Source organism: Chanodichthys erythropterus, chromosome 4 (genome assembly GCF_024489055.1).
Source record: "Chanodichthys erythropterus isolate Z2021 chromosome 4, ASM2448905v1, whole genome shotgun sequence".
In the NCBI taxonomy this organism is placed as follows: Eukaryota; Metazoa; Chordata; class Actinopteri; order Cypriniformes; family Xenocyprididae; genus Chanodichthys; species Chanodichthys erythropterus.
This window is the reverse complement of record NC_090224.1, coordinates 402,600-426,323: the sequence shown is the minus strand read 5'-3', so window position 1 is coordinate 426,323 and position 23,724 is coordinate 402,600. Positions and strand designations below refer to the sequence as shown.

The 23,724-nt window shown below is 36.3% G+C and overlaps 1 protein-coding gene across 6 annotated transcripts in view; it reads right to left on the bottom strand.

Annotated features, from left to right (window-relative positions):
• senp6a (SUMO specific peptidase 6a) overlaps positions 1-23,724 on the bottom strand; it is a 44,904-nt gene that overhangs the window by 4,027 nt on the left and 17,153 nt on the right. For 4 of the 6 annotated variants that reach the window (XM_067383546.1, XM_067383549.1, XM_067383548.1 and 1 more), the window contains 16 exons: positions 20,876-20,964; positions 19,141-19,534; positions 16,370-16,611; positions 12,754-12,894; positions 12,412-12,445; positions 12,131-12,319; positions 10,137-10,324; positions 9,819-10,045; positions 8,084-8,200; positions 5,055-5,177; positions 4,848-4,940; positions 3,293-3,507; positions 3,133-3,206; positions 2,697-2,785; positions 1,159-1,227; positions 21-171 (listed from right to left, as the gene is read on the bottom strand). In XM_067383546.1, the coding sequence (XP_067239647.1) occupies positions 21-171; positions 1,159-1,227; positions 2,697-2,785; positions 3,133-3,206; positions 3,293-3,507; positions 4,848-4,940; positions 5,055-5,177; positions 8,084-8,200; positions 9,819-10,045; positions 10,137-10,324; positions 12,131-12,319; positions 12,412-12,445; positions 12,754-12,894; positions 16,370-16,611; positions 19,141-19,534; positions 20,876-20,964 (2,435 nt within the window). Of the gene's footprint in view, positions 1-20; positions 172-1,158; positions 1,228-2,696; positions 2,786-3,132; positions 3,207-3,292; positions 3,508-4,847; positions 4,941-5,054; positions 5,178-8,083; positions 8,201-9,818; positions 10,046-10,136; positions 10,325-12,130; positions 12,320-12,411; positions 12,446-12,753; positions 12,895-16,369; positions 16,612-19,140; positions 19,535-20,875; positions 21,005-23,724 lie in introns of all 6 variants that reach the window. The other 2 variants (XM_067383547.1, XM_067383551.1) reach the window with 2 other exon arrangements.

Genomic DNA, 23,724 nt, shown 5'->3' with positions numbered 1-23,724 from the left:
GTTCCCATGTGTCCTCTCACCTCGAAGAAACTCTCCACATACTGTAGCACGTAAACTCCACAGTCACTGAAGTTATCCTGCTGGGGCACACGAGGACTTGAGCCCTTCATTACCTCTTTCCCGAAACTCCTCGGAGAGCCCTTCCTCACTTCCCACTCCACCTCTAGATATCTACACAAACACCAAGACAAACACTCAAACACTTATTCCAACACAAATGATAACTCAATCCCACTCATTATTGTTTAAACACCTGTGCAGATTCTTCATGATTTCCACAGGGGAAAAAAAAGTAATTCACATTCATCAAAGGATTAGTTCACTTTCAAATTATTATTTCCTGATAATTTACTCACCCCCAAGATGTTTATGTCTTTCTTTCTTCAGTCGAAAAGAAATTAAGGTTTTTGATGAAAACATTCCAGGATTTTCCTCCATATAGTGGACTTCAATGGAGCCCAAATGGTTGAAGGTCAAAATTACAGTTTACAGCGATCCCAGACGAGAAATAAGGGTCTTATCTAGAGAAACCATCGCTCATATTCTAATTTTTTTTAACCATAAATTTAAACCATAAATGCTCTTCTTGAACTAGCTCTCTTCTTCTTCTCTATTTGAATTACAGCAGTGTAGACACTGCTAATTGTATTACTGCCCTCCACAGGTCAAAGTTTGAACTAAATTGTCATATACAATATGCTAGTGCAAGTATATAACAATATAGTATATAAACATATAACAAGATGAGCATTTAATGTTAAAACTTCTATCATTTTTATTTATTTATTTTTTTTTTTAGAAAATGAGCAATGGTTTCTCTAGATAAGACCCTTATTTCTCATCTGGGATCATGTAGAATGTTTTGAAGCTGCAATGAAACTCTAATTTTGACCTTCAACCGTTTGGGCTCCATTGAAGTGCACTATATGGAGAAAAAGCCTGGAATGTTTTCATCATAAACCTTAATTTCTTTTCGACTGAAGAAAGCCATGAACATCTTGGATGACATAGGGGTGAGTAAATTATCAGGAAAATTTTATTTGAAAGTGAACTAATACTAAGTATATGCATAAGTATAACATCTGCGATCATGAAATCACAAATCCATGTTGAATAAAGGTTTTATTTTCACTTCTGTATATCTAAGTGGTAACTTACTCTCGTAGCGTTTTCACCACAGTCGACCGTGCCGGTCCACGCAGAGAGTCCATGATCAGAATGCAAGGCCTGTGGATTTCAATAACATGACAAAGAGTGCTGAAAAACATACATGACCAAACTTCACAACTTAGATATAAATCGATCCTGAATAAAAATTCAACTCAAGTTAGAAATTGAACTGATATTTAAAAAGCAATTTCAGTTCAAATCTGAATGGCTTGTGCTTCTGCTTTTCATCATCGCCTTAGAAAAAAAAAAGAAAAGAAAAAAAAAAAACATTACTGGTGTGCATCTTGAGACAAAACAATGGCACTGACATATTTTAAGAAATGTCAGTGCAAGTTGCTTTCAGTTAACCTTCGTATCGTCACAGAGGTTGTGTAAGTGCATTTATTCAGAAACCACAATCACAAACAGTGGTCAAGATACATGTTTGGATTTATTAATAATTTATAAACTTTGATGGCAGATTTAGTTACACCAAACAGTGCGAGTGGTTTGTGACAGAACACAAAACCGACTGAATGACACACATCTCAAATAGAGATCGCTCCTGCTAATCCTTCTACTGGAGGGTCCCTGTCCTAGAGTTTAGCCAAAGATTGTATATTATAGGGAGATGAGAGGGTCTGTATCTCTTACCATTAGAGAAGGCGTAACGGCTAACTTAAATCACGTGCGGCACCTCTCAGCCTATCATGTAATGGCAGTGACATCAGTCGCAACATTCCCTAGTCTGCCTTCTCTTAAAAAAATGCATTTTTATCAAGCTAAAATCTACATATAGTTCCCAACGAAAGTATTGTTTACTGTAAAACATGCTGAAGATTAGCAAACAGGCAGTCGATAAATTAAACGATTAGCCATTTCCTCACAAAAGCTGTTTAATCAGCATAGTAAAGCCTCTCATCCATGACATCCATTCAAAAAGCCTCTGGTCTCCTTCCCTGCGTACCGGCAGAGGCGGAGCGTTAGCATTAGCCATTAGGCTTTTTTGGCTAAAGGTTGCAGGCTTGCCTTCCAGAACCAATCAAGGTCTTACTAGGCATACTAGAAACTTCCAGGAAGGTGTGTTGAGGCAAGTTGGAGCTAAACTTTGCAGGACAGTCTCTCTCCAGTAGCAGGTTTGGACACCCCTGTCGTAAAGGCTTGTATAGCAGCCTGTAATATTTAATCTCCTATTTTTTTGACAAAAATGAAGAGAATCTTTGGTAAAGTTTTTATTTTTTAACTACATTTTAGTCTCCTATTTTCATTTTTTTTTTATTAAATTTTTTGTCAATGATATTGCATGTTGATATAGTCAAAGTTGTCGTTTAAGGACGTTAGCATTGTCTGGTCATCACCTCGTCTTAGTCATGGAAAAAAAAAAGCTTGTTGACAAACTTTATTTTTTCTCAGTTTTAGTTTACAAAATTAACACTACTTGGAAAAATAAAATAATAAAATAAAAAAATAGAAAATAGAAAAATAAAAGCTAATTCTGAATATTAAAATTATTCGGTTAACAATATGTGAGGAATATTAGCTCTCACTGTTTGCAGATGGTGGGTTTGGACGTCCACTCTGCTCGGTCAAAGCTCCCACATTCATCAACCAAAGTGCTGTCATCGCTGCACTCATCCTGAAAACACAGATAACAAGCAACAAATGTCAATGAGAGAACTCTTGGGTAAAAAAATAAACAGATGTTGGAATCTAAAATATTTCACTAAATACAATTTTCTGTTAGTCAAAACAGTTCCATTGCTGCCCAATGCAGCTGTTTGCATGCATAACCTTTTTATTTACATTTTTAAGTATTTACACTACTATCAAAAGTTTGGGACTAGTAAGATTTTTAAATGTTTTTAAAGAAACAAATTTAATGCATCCATGATGAATAGAAGAATTAATTACTTCAAAAAAAATAAATAAAAAAAAATAAAATAATCTCTCTGACCCCAGATTATCCAAACTGATGTGAATTACCGGACATGAGCTTTGGTCATCAGAATACTGGGAGTCATCTGTTCCATAACACTCGATTATTCTGTGTAAACCATCTGCAATAAAAGCCAAATAGAGGTGAAGCAGTGACACTTCAGCAGCTGACAGTCTCCTTTCACTCGTGCGGCTCACATCTGCTCACCTGTGTACGGCTGTCTGTTCACCTCAGCTGCAGATCTGTGCAGGACAGCTGTGTGCTGGCTGTTGTCTACCAGCTCATCCGAACCTCCATCTGTGGGTGGGCTGGAGGAGACAGCAGTGCTATGGACTGGAGCTTGAGGCTGGTACAGCGGGTTTGGCTCAACATGAGCCTTCTCAAGACCCGGAAAACAGATTATGGCAAGATACCAGTGTGCACTAGACAGACATAGAAAGACAGGCCATGAGATTACAGGTCAATTTAAAAACATGCCAAACAAAAATCCAATTTCAGATAAAGTTTGTCATTTTAGTGTGTTTTTTGTTAAAGTGCCCCATATTATGCTTTTTCCAATATTACCTTTCATGTAGTTTGTAATATAGCTGTTTCTGAATGTAAAAGGTCTGCAGAGTTCAAATGTAATTCAATGTAAAAGATCAAAGTGCATGACAAATAAAGCTATCATCTCCTAAAATAAAAGATTCTGAACTGCCGAAACAAGTCATCAGTAATTCCAGTCTCACTTCCTGTTACAAACCTACACAATTTAACAAATTTGCACAATGCTTATGGTCTTCATTGACTGCTCGTGAACATCTACTTTGACCCTCAAACACTGTAGTTGTAGCTGAGACTGGACATGTTGAGAAGACGCTGTTTTCTGTGCTGTGAATCCACTTTGCATGAATTTCAAAATGATGAAGACTCGCGCTAGAATTGATACGGTAAAACTGTATCAATGTATCATGGTGCATCAAGTGCTGAGGAAGAGCCTGAGCTGAAATTCAGATAGTAATGGGTGTTTTGTTTCCGCCACATGCTGTAAGCGGTCGACCAATCACAACAGACTGGGCAGTCTGACCAATCAGAGCAGGGTAGCTCTCGAAAAGGATGGGTTTAGAGAGACTGAATCTTCAAACAATCCATTTTCAGACTCTTTGAGAAATGAGGTGATGTGTGAGGTGTGTATTATGAGAAAATAAAAGTGTTTTTTGACCTTGGATGCTTGTAAACCTATTGTAGGAGTCTGCTAAAACAAAATTAGGAACATTTAAAATAGCATAACAGGCACTTTAAAATATGTCTATATAGTTTTTATACATTTTTATTTTCATTTTAGATTTAGCTATTTTAGCACATCAAGTGAAACTAAATGAAAATGGGAAATGTTGCCTTTGAAACTTAAGTTAATTTAATTTTAATTTAAGTTAAAGTTTTTTTCACATTTTATTTTATTTTATATCAGCTAACAACAGTAATGAAAATGCTTTATGGTTTCAGTTTTAATTACCCTGCACATCACTCAGGAAGTTAATATAAATATATATTAAGTTTAATAATATTTATATTAAATATATTTAATATAAAATACTAAGCATTTGAAGCTATTTAACGTTAACATGAATTTAATAAATAAAAAGCAATCCATGATATCCATTTGTTATGTGAACAATTTAAGCTATACTATACTTTAATTAGAGGGACGCATGTGAATGTCTTTCACTGTGATTTAAAGTCTTCTCTCGTAACTGATGGTTAAATGGAGATAAACACTAACGACTCATTGATGGGCACAAAGATGAAGTCTTTCTGGAAGAGGTCCACGTGACGTGTCCATGTCTTCACTCTATTGTGTTTCCTCTTCTGAATGCTGAAACACATGAAAGTCACAATGAATCACAATGAAAATGAATCACAGTACTAAACAGCACATTAAGTGAGCTCCAAGAAAAGGTGAATATTTGAGTAAATTATGTAAGCTCACGGTATGCTGGACGTGTCAACTGCGTTTCTCCGCTCTCTTTGATTGAGTCTCTTATAGAAGAATGAGCTAAACACATGACTACGGTGAGCATCTTCCTTCTTTAACTTCTCCAAAAACAGATATCTAGTAGCAGACAGTACAAATGCTTATCAGAAAATGTCAAACTCACATACAAAATCAAGTACACCCCATGAAAAATGTATTTTTGTCAATCGTGGAAATTTAATTTAAGAAAAGACACTTCAACTGTCATTTTTGTAATGACTTCAGCAGCTTAAAAGACTGACATGCTAATTTCTTGTGTGTAAAAAGTTAGGAGACCCATGTAGAGGCCATTAATAACTACATCAATTGCATAACTACAACTTCATGCGTTTTGATGTTTTGGGGGCATTTGTGAAAATGGTGACATCATGTGCATGTACAGTTGTGGTCAGAATTACTGGCACCCTTGGTAAATTGATCAAAGATGAATATAAAAATAAATCTGCATTGTTTATCCTTTTGATCTTTAATTCATAAAATTAGCAAAAATCTAACCTACTAATTGAAAGTGGAAAAAAAAAAAAAAAAAAAAAAAATCACATTATGAAATAAATGTTTTTCTCCAAAACACATTGGCCATAATTATTGGCACCCCTTGAATTTTTTATATATGTAAAATATCTCTGAAGTATATTCCCATTATAGCCATGACTTCCTGTTCCACAGAAGTATAAACATGAGGAAACACAAAAGGCCAAATTCCCTTAATCATTCACCACAATGAGTAAAACCAAAGAAAATAGTTCTGATGTGCAGCAAAACAATTGAGCTTCACAAAATAGAAAGTGACTGTAAGAAAATGGCTAAAACATTGAAAATCCCCATTTCAACTATGAGGGCAATAATTAAGAAGTTCCAGTCAACTAAATAGGTTACAAATCTGCCTGGAAGAGGATGTGTGTCTAAATCATCCTAATGTGAAGTGAGGAGGAGAGTTTGAGTGGCAAAAGACTCAACCCAAGGAACACAGCTGGAGATATGCAGAGATTAGTTGAGTCTTGAGTCTCAGAAAGACTAAAAAAAAATATCAAACAACTTAGATTTTTAAATCTAAGTTAAAAACTGTTTTATTCGATCTGTCCTATTCTATATGACAGGTGATGTTGATGTCCTGTTTCGATGTTCTGTCGTTTATTTTGTGACACTGTCATTTTTATTTTGTACAGCACATTGGTCAACAGCAGTTGTGTTTAATTGTGCTTTATAAATAAATTGAAAATAAATAAATTGAAATTGAAAACAGCACCTACATCCCAGAAGTTGTTCAGGAGGGTTTCAAGAAAAATCCTCTGCTCTCATCCAGAAAAAATCTCCAGCATATTCAGTTGTCAGACAAGACTGGAACTTTAAATGGGACCGGCTTCTATGGTCAGATGAAACTTAAAAAAAGCTTTTTTTGGCAGCAAACCCACCAGATGGGTTTGGTGCACACATGGATAAAAAGTACCCCATGCCCACAGTTAAATATACTGCTGGATCTTTAATGTTGTGGGCCTATTTTTCTGCTGGAGGTCCTGGATATCTTGTTCAGATACATGGTATCATGGATTCTATAAAATACCAACAGATAAAAAATAAAAACCTGACCAGTTCTGCTAGAAATCCAATAATGGGCCGTGGTTGGATCTTCCATCAGGACAAAGATCCAAAACAAACATCAAAACCGACACAAAAAGGTGTCACTAAGCACAAAATGAAGCTTCTGCCATGGCCATCCAAGTCCCCTGACCTGAACCCTAAAGTAAATGAGTGGAGTGAACTGAAGAGAAGAAGGGAATCTAAAGGATCTGTAGAGAATGGTCTCTGATCTCTTGTCAGGTTTTCTCCAAACTCATCAGGGATTATAGGTAAAGACTCAGCTGTTATTTTGGCAAAAGGAAATTGCAAAAAGTACTGAATAAAAGGGTGCCAATAATTGTGGCCAACATGTTTTGGAGAAAAACATTTATTTCATAATGTGACTTTCCCCCCCACTTTCAATTATTGTCCTTCAATGAAAGGTTAGATCATATTTACCAAGGGTGCCAATAATTCTGACCACAACTGTATATTATGTGTTCAGTTTTTAGGCACGTCATGTTTCTTTACAAAGTGATATCGCCAACAATTGGCATGTTATGAATAATGCAACTTTTCCATTTTTAGTGCATTGTTGTTGTGCAAACAGACCCCAAGAATGTAAAATAAAAAAAGGCACCAAAAAAGAAGAATGTTTCAGACCGCTGACAATCCGTCTAAGCCAAAGATTCAACAGGGAAGGTCACCAACCAATGTCTAAATAAAGAACAGGACTTGAGTCAAAGGTGGAGTTGTTTGGCAACAGTTCCAAACCAAACACCTGCACCTCCAACCAACTGTGAAGCACAATGGTGTCATTGTGATATATGTGGAATTGATAGTTGTAACAGCTAATCCATAACAGTGTGTTTGAGAAGAACTAAAAACTGAGCTGAAGATCTGAGATGAACTGAGATCTCACAAGTCAGCTTTTTAGTCATTATAAAAGAAGTGCTCTTTGCACATATTCTGTCCATACCAAACCATGCACGCGTCAGCTTGCTTTTCGGTTAAAGCTAACTGTGGTTTGTGAATGTTGATGCTTTAATAAATGTTTTATCGAGAGTGTTTATGCTGGGATGTTGTGGCAACACATAACTTAATATTTCATGTAAATTTCATGAATGTACTGACAAAATATACATACTATTTTTATGCGGGAATTTGTGGGCGGGAGCGGGACAAAACATGAATGTCTCGGGCGGGAGCGGGACTGAAAAATCCGCCCACGCAGGTCTCTACTTTAAAGTCAAATTTTCTTGTTAAAGCTTATCAGCTTCACCAATCAATAAAAATTCCAAATAAACCAAATGTCCCAAAAATTCCAAATGTCCTAATAGAACCTTTCATGGGGTGTACTTTTTATGGTTTTCAAAGCACTGTATTTGGTCTCAACACTCAATATTGATTGAAATAAAGATAATGACTTTAAATAGAAGTCAATGATGACGTCGTTGAGAAACTCTCCATCATTCAGACAGTGCAGGTCCTCATTGGTTACAGAGATTCCTCCTTTAGCAGGCGGTGGGGGGTAAACCAACAACCTACAGGAAAAAAACAAAAAAACAAAAAAAACAGTATATCATCAATGCTGCATTTACTGTTTTGTAGATGGATGGAATATTTTATTTGTTTCACATGGATTTTGGACAGGGATCAACACTAAAGACTTTTTCTACTGGTCTGGTCTGGCCAGTGGTTCAGATTTTTATCTTGCCATGCCAAAGATTTCACTGTCCTTTCATCTTCACCTCACAGCCGGTGGAAAGAATCTGATTGGACTCGGACAAAAATCATGTTCATGGATGGAATTATGAACATTACTGTAGAATGAAGCAGAGCAGAGCAATTGCTATTAAGAGACAAGTGTGACACAAGGCTCGAGAGCAGCGGAACCATTATTATGCCACAGTCGCCACTTCCGCTTCTTCCGGTCAAGCGTATGTGGTAGGGATGCACAGATACCATTTTTTAAGAGCCAAGTACTGATACTTTTTTTCTAGTACTCGCCGATACTGATGCTTATACATTTAGTAATTTCTTTCTCTCTCTTTTTTTTTTTTTTGGTGATGTTGCAGTTTTCCATTACACAGTGAGTCTAATGAATATAGGACAGCTTCTTAATTTAGTAATAATAATGTGCTTGTCACAAACTTAAAGAACAAAAATTTCACAGTGTCCAATAACCTTCAAAGGGCATAATTACCAATATATATATATATATATATATATATATATATATATATATATATATATATATATATATATATATATATATATATATATATATAATTGTTATATAAAAACAAATTTACAAACAAATCACAAACAATACTATAGAGATACAAATTAACTAAGCTTGTTTTTCAGATACAGTAGGTTTATTTACCATGTATACATTTATTTAACATCTTTTGTTGTTTTATTAACATTAATGACTAAATATAGGCTACGGTCCCTTTAAGACCGAATCCATGGATATCCTGTTCTCCCCCCAATGTTTACGTTCACTGAAGCCATAACCGACTGTATTTATGTGAGATACTCCACACAATGGAAATTGACAACTGTGTGTGCGTTTGACCATTCAGGCGCAAGGACAACTGATTGCGCGCAAGAAAGAAAGAGAGAGAGACTTATCCTGCCTTCACTAATTGGTTGATTGAAAGCATGCAGTTCGCAATGTGTGTGTTGTCATCATTAATTTTGAAGTATTTCCACACCTCTGAGGTTGACACTGTTTCTGCACTGTTTCCGTCGGTGTCTCTGTGCACTGAAAATTCTGTCAGTTACGTCATATGAGGTAACGGTCTTTGGTATCATGGGTATTTTTATGAGTACGAGTACAAGCACAAGTACAAGTACAAGAGCTTGGTATCGGGCCCAATACCGATACTGTCATAATGTTACATTTGTTGCTGCCGCATGGTTTGAGTTTGGAGCTCCAAGGTGATTCTTAATCCTTGGTTCTTCTTCTATATATTAACGGATATCGCATTTTGCACAAAATTAATAAATTAATTTTCAATACCGACCAGATACAATACTGATTTTGGCGAAAACCTAATTTGTACTACTGGCCGGACTGAGCTAGCAGAAAAAGTCTTATTGAGCCCTGTCAAAGCAAAAAAAAAAAAAAAATTACAATGTAATTTGTCTTACTTGACAATTGGACCAGTGAAAGTTGGCTGGAGCTCTGCCATCTCATCATCCTCTTCACAGTACTCTTGGAGCCGAGCAGACATGCGTGTTGGGAAGCTAGTCGCTGGAGAAGGGATGGGGGCTGTTGGGGCTATATTTGCTGTTGCCACGGTAACCGTCACAACCGAAAGGGATGCTGAGGGTGATGAAGATGGTGTTGCTGATTCTGCAACTCTGTCATCTTTAACCTAAGGTGAAGGATAAATATTGGCAATTTTAACACATAGATGAATCTAAAATTAAATCAGAATAATTATGAATGAGCGCAACATAATTCACCTTTTCTTTTTCTTTGGAGGCTTTATTGTACTCAACCAGTCTAACGTTGGCCTCATCAAAATTGATCTTCTTAGGGAAATCTGTCAGTTTGTTATTTCGGCCAATTTCAGCAAAGATATCCTCCAGAAACACTTGTTCCTGCATGTTGGGGCCGCTCTCAAAAATCAACACAATATACTTCTCATCGTCTGGAGAGCATCAGCAGAATAAGAAAGGGAATAAAAAGAGAAAACATTTCAGATTTAGTCCAAATGTAAGCAGTAAAATCACCAACAATGATGAAATGAAGAAAACAAAGTGACCTTGAAACAAAATCACTACCAAGCTTTGAGCAATTTCACAGTATATCTATCCAGTAATGAAAACAAATACATACATGACAGAGGTCACAATTTGTGTGGGACCCTATTTATCACTTTGAAAAAATTCCTATGTCTGGGGCTATAAACAGCTGCACTAATTTGGAAGCTCTCACGCAGGAACTCCAAATATGCTTCGCAGGAGTACGATAAAGCATGCCATTCCAGGAAATCCCTATGGGTACCATACTAATCGCTGTAGCTGAATAAACAGAAGACTGAAACGCTATGACTAAAAAACACACAACTAAGACAATATACTGCATGGTTTATCGGAGTTCTTTAACCCTTTAGAACCGGATGTGTCGTCAGCGACACACCCAACCAAGCTGTATTCACATTACTCTAACTCTTGAACCATTTGCACTACCGTAATAATTCAAATAGCTACAGACAGTAGACAACATGGGCTTATTATGGTGTTTATTTTTCCTACTATGGTATTAAATGGGGGGTGAGATCTGTTTGGTTACTGACATTCTTCCAAATATCTTCCTTTGTGTTCAGCAGAACAAAGAAATGTATACAGGTTTGAACTACTTGAGGGTGAGTAAATAATTTTCTTTTTTGGGTGAACTATCCCTTTAACTGCAAAAGAATTAAGAATTAAGGTGAAGAATTAAGTGTGAGACCATCAGGAACCCTTTAGTCTCCAGCACCACCATTTTAAAGAGGACAAGGAAAACCCAAGTTGTTATCAGCGCTCAGTTCAGAAGCCTGCATCTCTGATGGTATGGGCAGCTTACACATCTGGAAAGGCACCATCAATGCTGAAAGGTATTTCCAAGTTCTAGAACAACATATGCTCCCATCCAGAAGTCGTCTCTTTCAGGGAAGACCTTGCATTTTCCAACATGACAATGCCAGACTACATACTGCATCAATTACAACATCATGGCTGCATAGGAGGAGGATCCGGGTACTGAAATGGCCAGCCTGCAGTCCAGATCTTTCACCCATAGAAAACATTTGGCGCATCATAAAGAGGAAGATGCGACAAAGAAGACCTAAGACAGTTGAGCAACTAGAAGCCTGTATTAGACAAGAATGGGACAACATTCCTATTCCTAAACTTGAGCAACTTGTCTCCTCAGTCCCCAGACGTTTGCAGACTGTTATAAAAAGAAGAGGGGATGCCACACAGTGTTAAACATGGCCTTGTCCCAACTTTTTTGAGATGTGTTGATGCCATGAAATTTAAAAATCAACTTATTTTTCCTTTAAAATGATACATTTTCTTAGTTTAAACATTTGATATGTCATCTATGTTGTATTCTGAATAAAATATTGAAATTTGAAACTTCCACATCATTGCATTCTGTTTTTATTCACAATTTGTACAGTGTCCCAACTTTTTTGGAATCGGGTTTGTACATGTGGTGTTGGTCAGTGCTTGTTTTCACCAACTGAACATTTTGATTCGGCATTTGTTGGGTCGTGGAATGTTTAAGAAGTGATTAACCACGTTGGTCAGTGCAGTGTGAATTGGCCTTTAGTCTGTTGCTGCATCTACAAGGAAATGCTGCTAAAGCTTTTCACAGAACTAACTTTTCATTTGTGCAATGACCCTTAAGGAAATGCTTTCATCATTAAGTTTTTGATGCTGGTTTGATATGATTCAGTTCCGATACTCACTGTTGCCGTTGCAGTCGTACCATATTCCTCCATTGTCCTGAGACATCTGCAGCTGAGCCTGTAAACGCTGGCACTCCTCATCGGTGGTCTGCAGGAACAGAACTGGCAGCTTCCTGACGTTACACCACTCACATCTGGTCAGCTCTGACGACTTCAAATAAACTGTCTCCAACACGTCCACCTCAGGACCTCCAAATCAAAACACCACAGTAAAAAATGACAAATGAAACTGGAAGTTTTTTCAAAGCTTTTTTTTTTTTTTTTTCAAAGCTGTATCTTACCTTCTGTATCCAGCTGAATGTAATCCACTGTAAACTAAAAGGGGGGAAAAAAAAACAAAGAATTAATTCACCCAAAATTGAAAATTCTGCCATCATTTACTGATGTCGTTCTTAACCTGCAAGACTTTCGTTCACCTTCAGAACACAAAGGAAGTTATTTTTAATGAAATCTGAGATATTTCTGTGCCTCCATTGACAGTCCACACAACTAACACTTTGATGCTTCAAAAAGTTCATAAAGAGATTGTTTGCGGCTTTGGAATGACATGAAGAATAGTAAATGATGACCATTTTAATTTCTGCATGTGATCTGAAGCATGTTTTTGGTTTAAGTGATCTCACCACAACCGGTTTGGTGACCATCCTGCGTAGTGTGCCAATCCTTACACTCCTGCACTCCAGAATGATACTGTCCAACTTCTGCACCTGCCCCATTTTCATCTTCTTAGATGGAGATGGATCCTCAAACACAGTGTTCCCAAACTGGAAGAGCAAAATAACAATTAAAAAAAAAAAAAAAAAAATGCACACTCCAAGCACACCACAAACAAATTAATACACACTCTACATCCTGTAGAGATTTAAATTTTTTCAGATCTGCATGTTTCTTAAAATATAAACTGTCCAGGGATTAATAATTCTCTCACGTTCATAATATGATACAAATTTCTGACTGATCCATGTCATAATCTCATGTCTAGTTTACAGATATGAACCATGACTTGCTACTTGCTAATGCTGTGTTATGAGGGGATACTGAAGATTTAATTTCACTAATTGATTTGATTCTGATTCACAAGCTCTTGATTCAAAAAAACTACTTCTCAACTAATACTGTGAACTATTTAAGAAACCGTCAGTTGCTACATTAAAATAGTTAAAATTAAAAGGTTACAACTTCAGCTGCTCAATTCAACACTGAAATAAATGACGTATATAACGAGGCAATAATATTTGGTTCAAATAAAGTATCAAAAGCAAGTAATCATATGGTGCTATAGAACACTGCTAAAATATAATATACATAACATAAACAATCAACTAATGTGCATTATATGTATATGTGCATTACATGTACATGTATAATAACTAGTGATCGACCGATGTATCGGTTTACCGATATTTTTCCTGATATTTAAGCATTTTTCCATAATCGGGTGTCGGTTTTGTAATATCGGATTCGCCGATTTACGGCGCCATCTTGTGGCCGTTTTGAGACTTCCTCCGTCTGAGGAGATCAGTCAACAACAACTCAGTGCACAGGTAAAGTATATGTTCTACTTGGTTTGCTTTAATTAATCAAATTTATTTAACATAACAGACATGCACAAATGAGATCTGACACATACATTCCTGATATAGTTAATTTATGCAGCTTGTTTCTAAACAATTGAGACGAACTCACTGAGTCACGTAGTGTAATTCGTCATGTCCTGCCCCAATAAAGACGTAACTTTACATGAATTAAATAAAACAGACGTGAATGAGTGCATGTTGAAAATAAAAGCGCTGAATTTAATTCTCTATCTGTTGTATTTGCTCACCATTAGTCTAGAAGAAAAAGTTCGTTCATATTGCTTAGCAACTGACGGATGATCAGGAGGCTTAAGCACGGCCACTGAATGAAACTTTTGACAAGATTATCTTGTTTAAACACCCTAGATTATATTATCATTTACTACATAATTATTTCGCTAATAATACACATATAAATATAGCCTACCGCTTTGTGGAAATTAATTATTTATTATCTCCATGCGCGATCGCGGTTGATTAAGTTATAGTCAAACAGCACTTTGTCAGTTGGCATTTCATGATTTAACGTTAGATTAAATTTAGATCATAAAATGCCAACTGGCAAGTGCTGTTTAACTTTATTAGATAATCATTTTATTTACTACATAACCATTATTTAGTTAATACAAATCTAAATAAATGCAGCTCTGTGGAAATTATTTAATATCTCCACACGCGATCGCGGTTGAGTAGCCCAATTTATAGTTTTGTGTAATGTTAAATGCATAGATAAGTTACAGCACTTTGTCAGAAAGCATTTCATGATCTAGACCGACAAAACATAATAATTAATAACACTAGTTGGAAAATGCAATGATGTATGCTGTTTTGTTTGTTACTTTCCTGACAATGTTATATATTCTAGCTAATATTACATTTACATTTAACATTATATTTACATTACTTTACTGAATACATATTATTCAGTAAAGTTTTTTTTTTTTTTTTTCGTATGCAAGGAGGGAGTGATTGTTATAAATAAAATGGTTTGTTCAGCTCATTTGTGTTGTAATAATTGTCAAAAACAGAAGTATAACAGTTAATAAATATCGGTTCTGCATATCGGTTATCGGGTACATAAACATGCAAATGATCGGTATCGGTTATAAAAAATCAATATCGGTCGATCACTAATTATAACCAATTCCTGCAGAGGGCAGGAGATTGTTGTTACACTTACAGCATGTAGTTTGATACCCTTTTTAATATCGGCCAAATGATATTCAAATGTTTGCTTAATCTTTAATATTTGGCAACTTCTTTATGATAGAAATGCTACAACCACCAAGTCATTGTGGACATCAAAACATGCAACCCGAAACTGAGGGTTTAAACTTTTATTTTGAAATCACGATGAACAGTACACATATTTAGAAAGATATTGATGTTTTCTACTGTGTTGGCGTAGGTGTATAAATGATTTACATTACAAATCTAATGAAATGGCACACATTGTGTTACCAGATGAAGCATCCTGAAATCCCTGAACCCTTTAACTTCATTACACTGTGAAGAAGGGCAGCCCTCACAAAGAAGCGTACAAGAAATAAAGCAGCAGCCCACACGGACTGCCGCATATAAACATAATAAAACGACAACATAAAGAGTACAGGCCCGGTCCTCTCTCATCATTCCTCCTTTTATCCTCCCAGAGCTCCTCAGTTCCCACAGCTTTCGCCCCCCCCGCCCAGCTTGCCACACATAGCATATGCAGAGATGGAGTTTGAGATGCACTCCACGCATGTAAATGGTAACTGTTCATTTGGAGCAGCATTTACTGTGAACAAAGCCACTCGGAGATGCATGTAACCTACGTGCATGTAAATAATTAAAGTGCATATATTAAACCTGCAGGACATATATTTATTTAATTGGATCACAGCCTTTGTGAATTCATAATAGACCTATACTAGAGTATGATTTTTAATTGGTAATAAAATATCATGCAGCCTTAAAAAATGGTCTAATAATGCGGCTCATGGATTCTCGTCTGTGGAATGCACCACTTCCGGTATTTTGGAATCGAGGATTTTTTTAAAAAATTGGGTACTCAAATTTAATAGAGGAATCGTGACAGCCCTAATATACCATTATATATAACATTTAATTAGTGGCTATCATAAAAACTTGTTTTCATTACAGATTTACATAAACATACAATAAATGAGACATTAACCTAACAGGTTGAGTAAAAATATAATGTAATATAAAAGAATAATAAAAGAATGCATAAAAATGTTCCTCTCTAGTATTTTTTCTAGTTATGGAGCTATGGACATTGAATAATTTTCCTGAGGTAAATGCAACATTACATGACAGGTTAAAAGCTGTTTTATTGACATCTTTCTGCGGTTTAAGCACTGATTGAGACAATATGCATTTCAGTAAGTTGTACTGTATCTTTCAACATTTTTGTATTTATCTGGAGCCATAGTTAGGAGTAAAAAGGTGCTTGGTTCACGTGCCACTTGAAGCGCCAAAACATTATTTATTGGTTGTTTTTTGTAATAAAACTAAAATTATTTGAAAGCTCAGATTTATTTTCATATCAAAAGTATCAAAGCACTAAGCTTATTGCAATTATTGCATGGCAGGTGCTCTACAAATTATATAAAAAAATAAAAAATAAAAAAATAAATCAGATGCACGTAACACTGCTTACTGGATCTCTCATGCGACTCCTCTTGGGCAGCAGGTTTTTGTGGTTTGCCTGTGTGAAAAAGTCAGCACTAGGGTCCTCGTGTTCATCAGCTGCTTTCACCGCTGCTTCCACCCGACCACCGGAGGGCGCTGGAGATGAGTGGGCAGAGTCTGCGGGCCGTGGCGACACACTGTCTAAACGATTAACGGTCCCTGTGCTGCTGACATTATCACTTTCGTCATCGTCATCACTGGACAGCACAACTGCATTTCATCAAAACACACAGACAACACAGATCTGGATTACTGGTGTTATCTCATATGACAGCTTTTGGTTTAGCCTGATCAAAAAAAACTTTTAGCTCAGTATTAGTAACTCAGTATTAACTCAGATTAAACAGTACTTGAATATTGAGAATATAGTATAATATTTATGTTGGAATGTTTATAATAAGCAATATTATTGTGTGCTGCTTTGTTCCTTTATTGTATGTTGCCTTCACAGCGGTGCGCTTTCATTCCTTCCTAACCCAAACTTAACATCCAAAACAGGTGAATAAGAGAGTGATGTAAATTGCAGTCTACTGTTGTTAAACTGCAGGACGTGCTTGATATTAAACTGTGCTATTAAAAGCACATTAAGCCGTGAAAGAGACGTTGTTCCCTAGGTGTGTTAAATAATCGAGATTTCAATATTGACCAAAATAATTTTGATAATGTTTTTTGCCATAAACGAGCAGCCCTATGCCAAAACGAGCCACGTCAAACCAAAAGCTGACAAGTTAATTTGATGCACATATAAAGCATTCTCAAGATTTGGATAACATACAGGTGCTGGTCATATAATTAGAATATCATCAAAAAGTTGATTTTACTAATTCCATTCAAAAAGTGAAACATGTATATTATATTCATTCATTCAACACACACTGATATATTTCAAATGTTTATTTCTTTTCATTTTGATGATTATAACTGACAACTAAGGAAAATCCCAAATTCAGTATCTCAGAAAATTAGAATATTGTGAGAAGGTTCAATATCGAAGACACCTGGTGCCACACTCTAATCAGCTAATTAACTCAAAACACCTGCAAAGGCCTTTAAATGGTCTCGCAGTCTAGTTCTGTAGGCTACACAATCATGGGGAAGACTGCTGATTTGTCAATGGTCATCTTTTGGACAACTGTCACCTTGCACAAGGAGGGCAAGACAAGGTCATTGCAAAAGAGGTTGGCTGTTCACAGAGCTCTGTGTCCAAGCACAGTAATAGAGAGGCGAAGGGAAGGAAAAGATGTGGTAGAAAAAAAGTGTACAAGCAATAGGGCTAACCGCACTCTGGAGAGGATTGTGAAATAAAACCCATTCAAAAATGTGGGGGAGATTCACAAAGAGTGGACTGCAGCTGGAGTCAGTGCTTCAAGAACCACTACACACAGACGTATGCAAAACATGGGTTTCAGCGGTCGCATTCCTTGTGTCAAGCCACTCTTGAACAGACAGCGTCAGAAGCGTCTCGCCTGGGCTATAGACAAAAAGGACTGGACTGCTGCTGAGTTGTCCAAAGTTATGTTCTCTGATGAAAGTAAATTTTGCATTTCCTTTGAAAATCAGGGTCCCAGAGCCTGGAGGAAGAGAGGAGAGGCACACAATCCACGTTGCTTGAGGTCCAGTGTAAAGTTTCCACAGTTGGTGATGGTTTGGGGTGCCATGTCATCTACTGGTGTTGGTCCACTATGTTTTCTGAGGTCCAAAGTCAACGCAGCCGTATACCAGGAAATTTTAGAGCACTTCATGCTTCCTGCTGCTGACCAACTTTATGGAGATACTGATTTTATTTGTCCAACAGGACTTGGCACCTGCACACAGTGCCAAAGCTACCAGTACCTGGTTCAAGGACCATGGTATCCCTGTTCTTAATTGGCCAGCAAACTCGCCTGACCTTAACCCCATAGAAAATCTATGGGGTATTGTGAAGAGGAAGATGCGATATGCCAGACCCAACAATGCAGAAGAGCTGAAGGCCACTATCAGAGCAACCTGGGATCTCATAACACCTGAGCAATGGCACAGACTGATCGACTCCATGCCACGCCAGATTGCTGCAGTAATTCAGGCAAAAGGAGCCCCAACTAAGTATTGAGTGCTGTACATGCTCATACTTTTCATGTACATACTTTTCAGTTGGCCAAGATTTCTAAAAATCCTTTCTTTGTATTGGTCTTAAGTAATATTCTAATTTTCTGAGATACTGAATTTGTGATTTTGCTTAGTTATCAGTTATAATCATCAAAATTAAAAGAAATAAACATTTGAAATATATCAGTCTGTGTGTAATGAATGAATATAATATACAAGTTTCACTTTTTGAATGGAATTAGTGAAATAAATCAACTTTTTGATGATATTCTAATTATATGACCAGCACCTGTAGATCATGCGCTTTTCCCATAGCAGCTCAGTCTGTGCCTCTGCTATATTTCAAATGTGTTTTGTCTATAGAAATGCGTTATTCACTACTGTATAATGACTGGCAGCTGTTTTCATGCACAACACACAGATGCGATTAATCGATGATCAAATTTGTTGCTGAATATTTTCAGAATCTATTATCCATTAGTTGTTACAACCCTACTTATAATTTGGGTCTTTTCCTCACAAAGTTATCATATCATTTTATGGTGCCTTTTGGTCCTTTCTAACCTAAGCTAATTGAACCAGCTAACTGAAAACAAACCAACGAATGTTTGAGAATGATATGTGATGTAAGAGTTTGAAGTGTAGTGTACTTACTAGGGTCATTTAATTCACATGGTTTGGTGACCTGCTGTTTCTTGCCTCCAGCTTGCTTGTGTCCATTACAAGCTGAGCTCCCAGAAGTAGCAATGGGTCTTCCATTGTGCGGGAGGAGCATATTTCCATGTGTGATCCGCACCGATGGGTTTATTATAACATCTAGCTGTTGAGAGCACCCCCCAGTGGTGGGCTCATAAAAGCTTCTGTTTATCTGAAGGCTGGGCAGCTGCGAGCGAACGGAGGGGCGAGGAGGCAGTGTTGATGTAACAGCAGAAAGGGGCAAAGTCTCAGCAGGTAGCATATATCCACAGCTGTCACATTTTACATGGTCCTCACTTGACTGGCCACAATTACCACAAACTGTGAGGTAATCTTCAGGCTGAAGGGGCTGCTGGGTGTAGGAAGGCCCGAACAAAACTCAGACATCTTTTACACTTTTTAACATTACACACATAAAGTGTTAGTTCATCCAAAAATGAAATTTATGTCATTAATTACTCACCCTCATCTTGTTCTGAACCCGTAAGACTTTCAATGATCTTCAGAACAAAGTAAGATATTTTTTGATGAAATCCAAGAGATTTTTTTTATCCCCAATAGAAAGCAACGTAATTACCCTCAAGGTCCAGAAAAGTACTAAAGACATCATTAAAATAGTCAATGTGACTACATTGGTTCAACCTTAATGTTATGAAGCGACGAGAATACTTTGTGTTCAAAAACAAAACAAAAATAATGACTTTATTCATCAATTTCTTCTGTACCCTGTCAAACTCATACTCATTTGAAGGAGTGAACGCAGTTCAGCACTTCCTTGTTTACGTCCAAATGCCGGCTCAGTATTGGCCAGCTCCAGCGTCAACATCACACGCATGCATCGTGGTGCTCACATGAACATCTCACGTGAATGACTGTAATTACGTTGCTTTCTATTGGGGATTAAAAACAAAACAAAAAAACATCTTGGATTTCATAAAATATCTTAATTTGTGTTCCGAAGATGAACGCAGGACTTACTGGTTTGAAATGACGTAAGGGTGAGTAATTAATGACAGAAATTTCATTTTTGGGTGAACTAACTCTTTAAAATTTTGTCATCAATTAATCACTCTTATGTTGTTCCAAACCCATAAGATGATCATTCCACTTAAATAAAGATATTTTTAAATGAAATCTGAAAGATTTCTGTCCCTGCATTGAAAGTCTATTCACCCAAAACTCTGACAGTTCACTCAGACTCTGACAGCACACAGGGCTTCGTGAAGGAATGCAGACTGGCTGTATGACATTCATTCGAGCAGAATTTCACAATGAACATTGCTAAACTCCAACATACATGTTTGTCGGGTGGTCAGATCATCAGTTCTTTTTGCAGCCCAGACAGAGCATGTGCGCACGGTTGCCAGATTGAGAAGATTAAGTAAAACACTGGGCAGAAAATGTACCCTTTTAAGAGAAAGGCCCTGTCTGGGGGATTTAAACTCCTGACGAATGAATCGAGACAGAAAGAGAAATTGTTATCATGATTAAAATATGATTAATCATACAGCCCTACTCTATAAAAGCCTAAATGAAATCTGTTCATCATATAAAGCCCTCAGGTTTTATGGATTTGGAACAACATGAGGGTGAGTAATTGATGACAGAATTTTTGGTAAACCCAAGCCTTTAACTGAAAAATGTAATGAAAACTACAAAAATGCACATTCGACTTTTGAATTCAATGTCTCACCTCAACTGGTTTGCCCACAGGATCAGGATTATTGTTCATCATCCGCCGTTTCTGATGGACACGTCTCTTAACAGTGATGTCTTCTGAATCTAGTGATGTACAGCGGAACAACAGTCATGTATATCAAACCTGCAGTTACAAATGCATTAATAATATTTTGATGTTTTAAACATTGCATATGTCAATTATTGATATTTTGAAATTATAAAAAAAAAAAAAAAAAGATACTCTAAATGTAAAATTAAAACTGCCTGTAGGTGGCAGCAAGTCGCTGTTAATGAGTGAGTCACCCGGTTCATTATAACGGCTGATTCATTTAGGAACAAAGCATTTAACTGTCTTAATGTTTAAGTCATTGAATCATTCATTCAGAAATGAAACATAACGGTGTGTTGCTTATAGATGGAAAATAGTCCTGTGGCTTTGTTTGGTGCTATTTTCGATGGTGAAATAGAGCAAAAACAGGAAATAATGGGTCTCATTCATGAAACTAGAGCAGAACGAATTTTTGTGTAAATCGTGTGTAAAGTGGTTCTGGCGTAAATTTTCGGATTCATTAAAATGTTCGTATTTTCCAAATGTTAGTTGGTACGAAAGAAATCTACACCTGCTCCCAGCCATGCGTAAATAGTGCGTTTAACATCCGAACGTTTTGCTCATTAATAAGGCTGCATTTTAATTCACCTTAATAAGGTACATATTTACACAGCATTTTGAAAAAAATATCATATATAGTAATTACATACGTTTTTTTCTTTTTACTTTTATTGTGAGAGCCAGTAATACATTTACATTTATTCATTTGACAGACGCTTTTATCCAAAGCGACTCACAAGTGAGGAATACTACAAGCGAGTCGTCATGACGAGGCAAATAAACAAGAAGTGCTCATAATACAAGTTATAGGCAGTGCTCAGATTATCCTAAACTACAATAGAGAGGGATTAGGGGAAGTGAAAGGATAGGAATAAGAAGAATTTTTTTTTTAAGATGAGGTATAAGATATAGCATCTGCAAACGGAGCACTTTAATCAAATAATGGATAGATTTCAATACGGTTGGGCAAACTAATGGCCCTTTATTTGTTATGGAAATTGTTTCCTATAAAATGTCCAAAATCCTTTGTTTGGTGTCATAATATGATGCCCATGTAGTTGTCAGTCGGATTTAATGGGCGGGATTTATGGTAATTGAGAATGAACGTGCACGCGCGTCCCATTTACGACTGATTGGAATTCATTAACACACACACACACATTTCACTATCACTTCTGACGTTTACGAAGTATTTGTGAATCAGGAGAAGAGTTTTCGGGAAGGTCTCTTTACGTGCAAATCACTCACATATTTACTCGTATATTTATGAATGTTTCATGAATGAGACCCATTGTGTCTAAAATGTAAGTCATTTAATATTACATCTTGTTAATTGAACTGTTAAAATCACATTTGTAATCATGTTGATATTTGGAGAAAAAAAAAATGCATGTGAAATTAATTACACGGATATAATAAGACAGGTATTTTGCCCCTGATCTGACAATTTCACGCATGAAATCTGACAATTGATCTGACAATTTCACGCATGATCACCATTATTCTGCATTTTGCTGTTCACTCAGCGGGTTGATGCTCAGGAAATGCTCCAGCACGGTCACCGCATATAACTTTTAACAAGATTCACTTTTTTAAAACACTAATTATATAAACATTTACTATATAACCATTAATTTGCTAATAAACATCCAAGTAAAGACAACTCTATGGAAATTGATGATCATTTCCAAGGGCGAGCGCAGTTTGAGTATTTCTGTGTAAATGTACAGATAAACAGCACTTTGTCAGCAGATATTTCATAAATTAGAATGACAAAAACATTATTAATAATTCTGATATAACATACCAGTTGAGAAATGCAATAAAATACAATGTTTTGTTTGTTATATTCCAATATTCCAGAGAATATTATTTAGGTATTTAACATTATCCAGCATTATTCTTCACTCTTTAGCCTATTAAACAGCTTATAAATCTACTAAAACTGTAGTTTAAAATGAAGTATTACATTTCTGCAAAGTTGATATGACTCCTGTCTTTAATTTATTTTCTCCATTTGAAAACATTTGACATTCTACATTTATTTTGCTTATTGTTAACATTGGTGTTGCTGCTGATGCTTTTGTTCAGTTCAGTGGTGTTGTAATCATGTCAAAAACAGTTGATTCTGCGTATCAGTTATCGGATATAAATTATCGGTAAAGGATAAGGCAAAACATGGTTCGGAAGATGGTTTTAATTTTCGCTCATTATTTAATTTTGTTAATTTCGAAAAAAAAAAGGTTACATGATGTAACATTTACTTGATTGCTCATAAAGTAACTCCAGTAACCAGTTCACACTAGGGCTGTGACAGTGGCATCTTTTTTTTTTTTTTTTTTTTTAATTAACCAGGGCCAAGGGCCAATCCACCAGCAGTTTTGCGGTGTTTGGGCAGGTTCATTATTCTATATCTATATTAATGTGCCATTCATTAATATACCACGCAAAATACACACACAAAGACCGGAGATCACGCTGAGCATACACAAACATTCAGGAGTATGCTATCTGATGTAATTAAACTTGCAGTTTCATTATTATTAGAGAGATGTTGCACAGACACAAATAATTCACATGCACAATCTCTCTTTGTCGCTAATTCATTTAAGTAAATGCTATCTTTCCAAACTACTTAATTACTAAATTAATGGATTCACCTACCCCTCATTAGGCAACATTCCAAGTGTTTCCATATTCACAAATTTCGTTTCTAAACTGTTTTTTTTTTTTGCAAACAAAGCTATGTACTT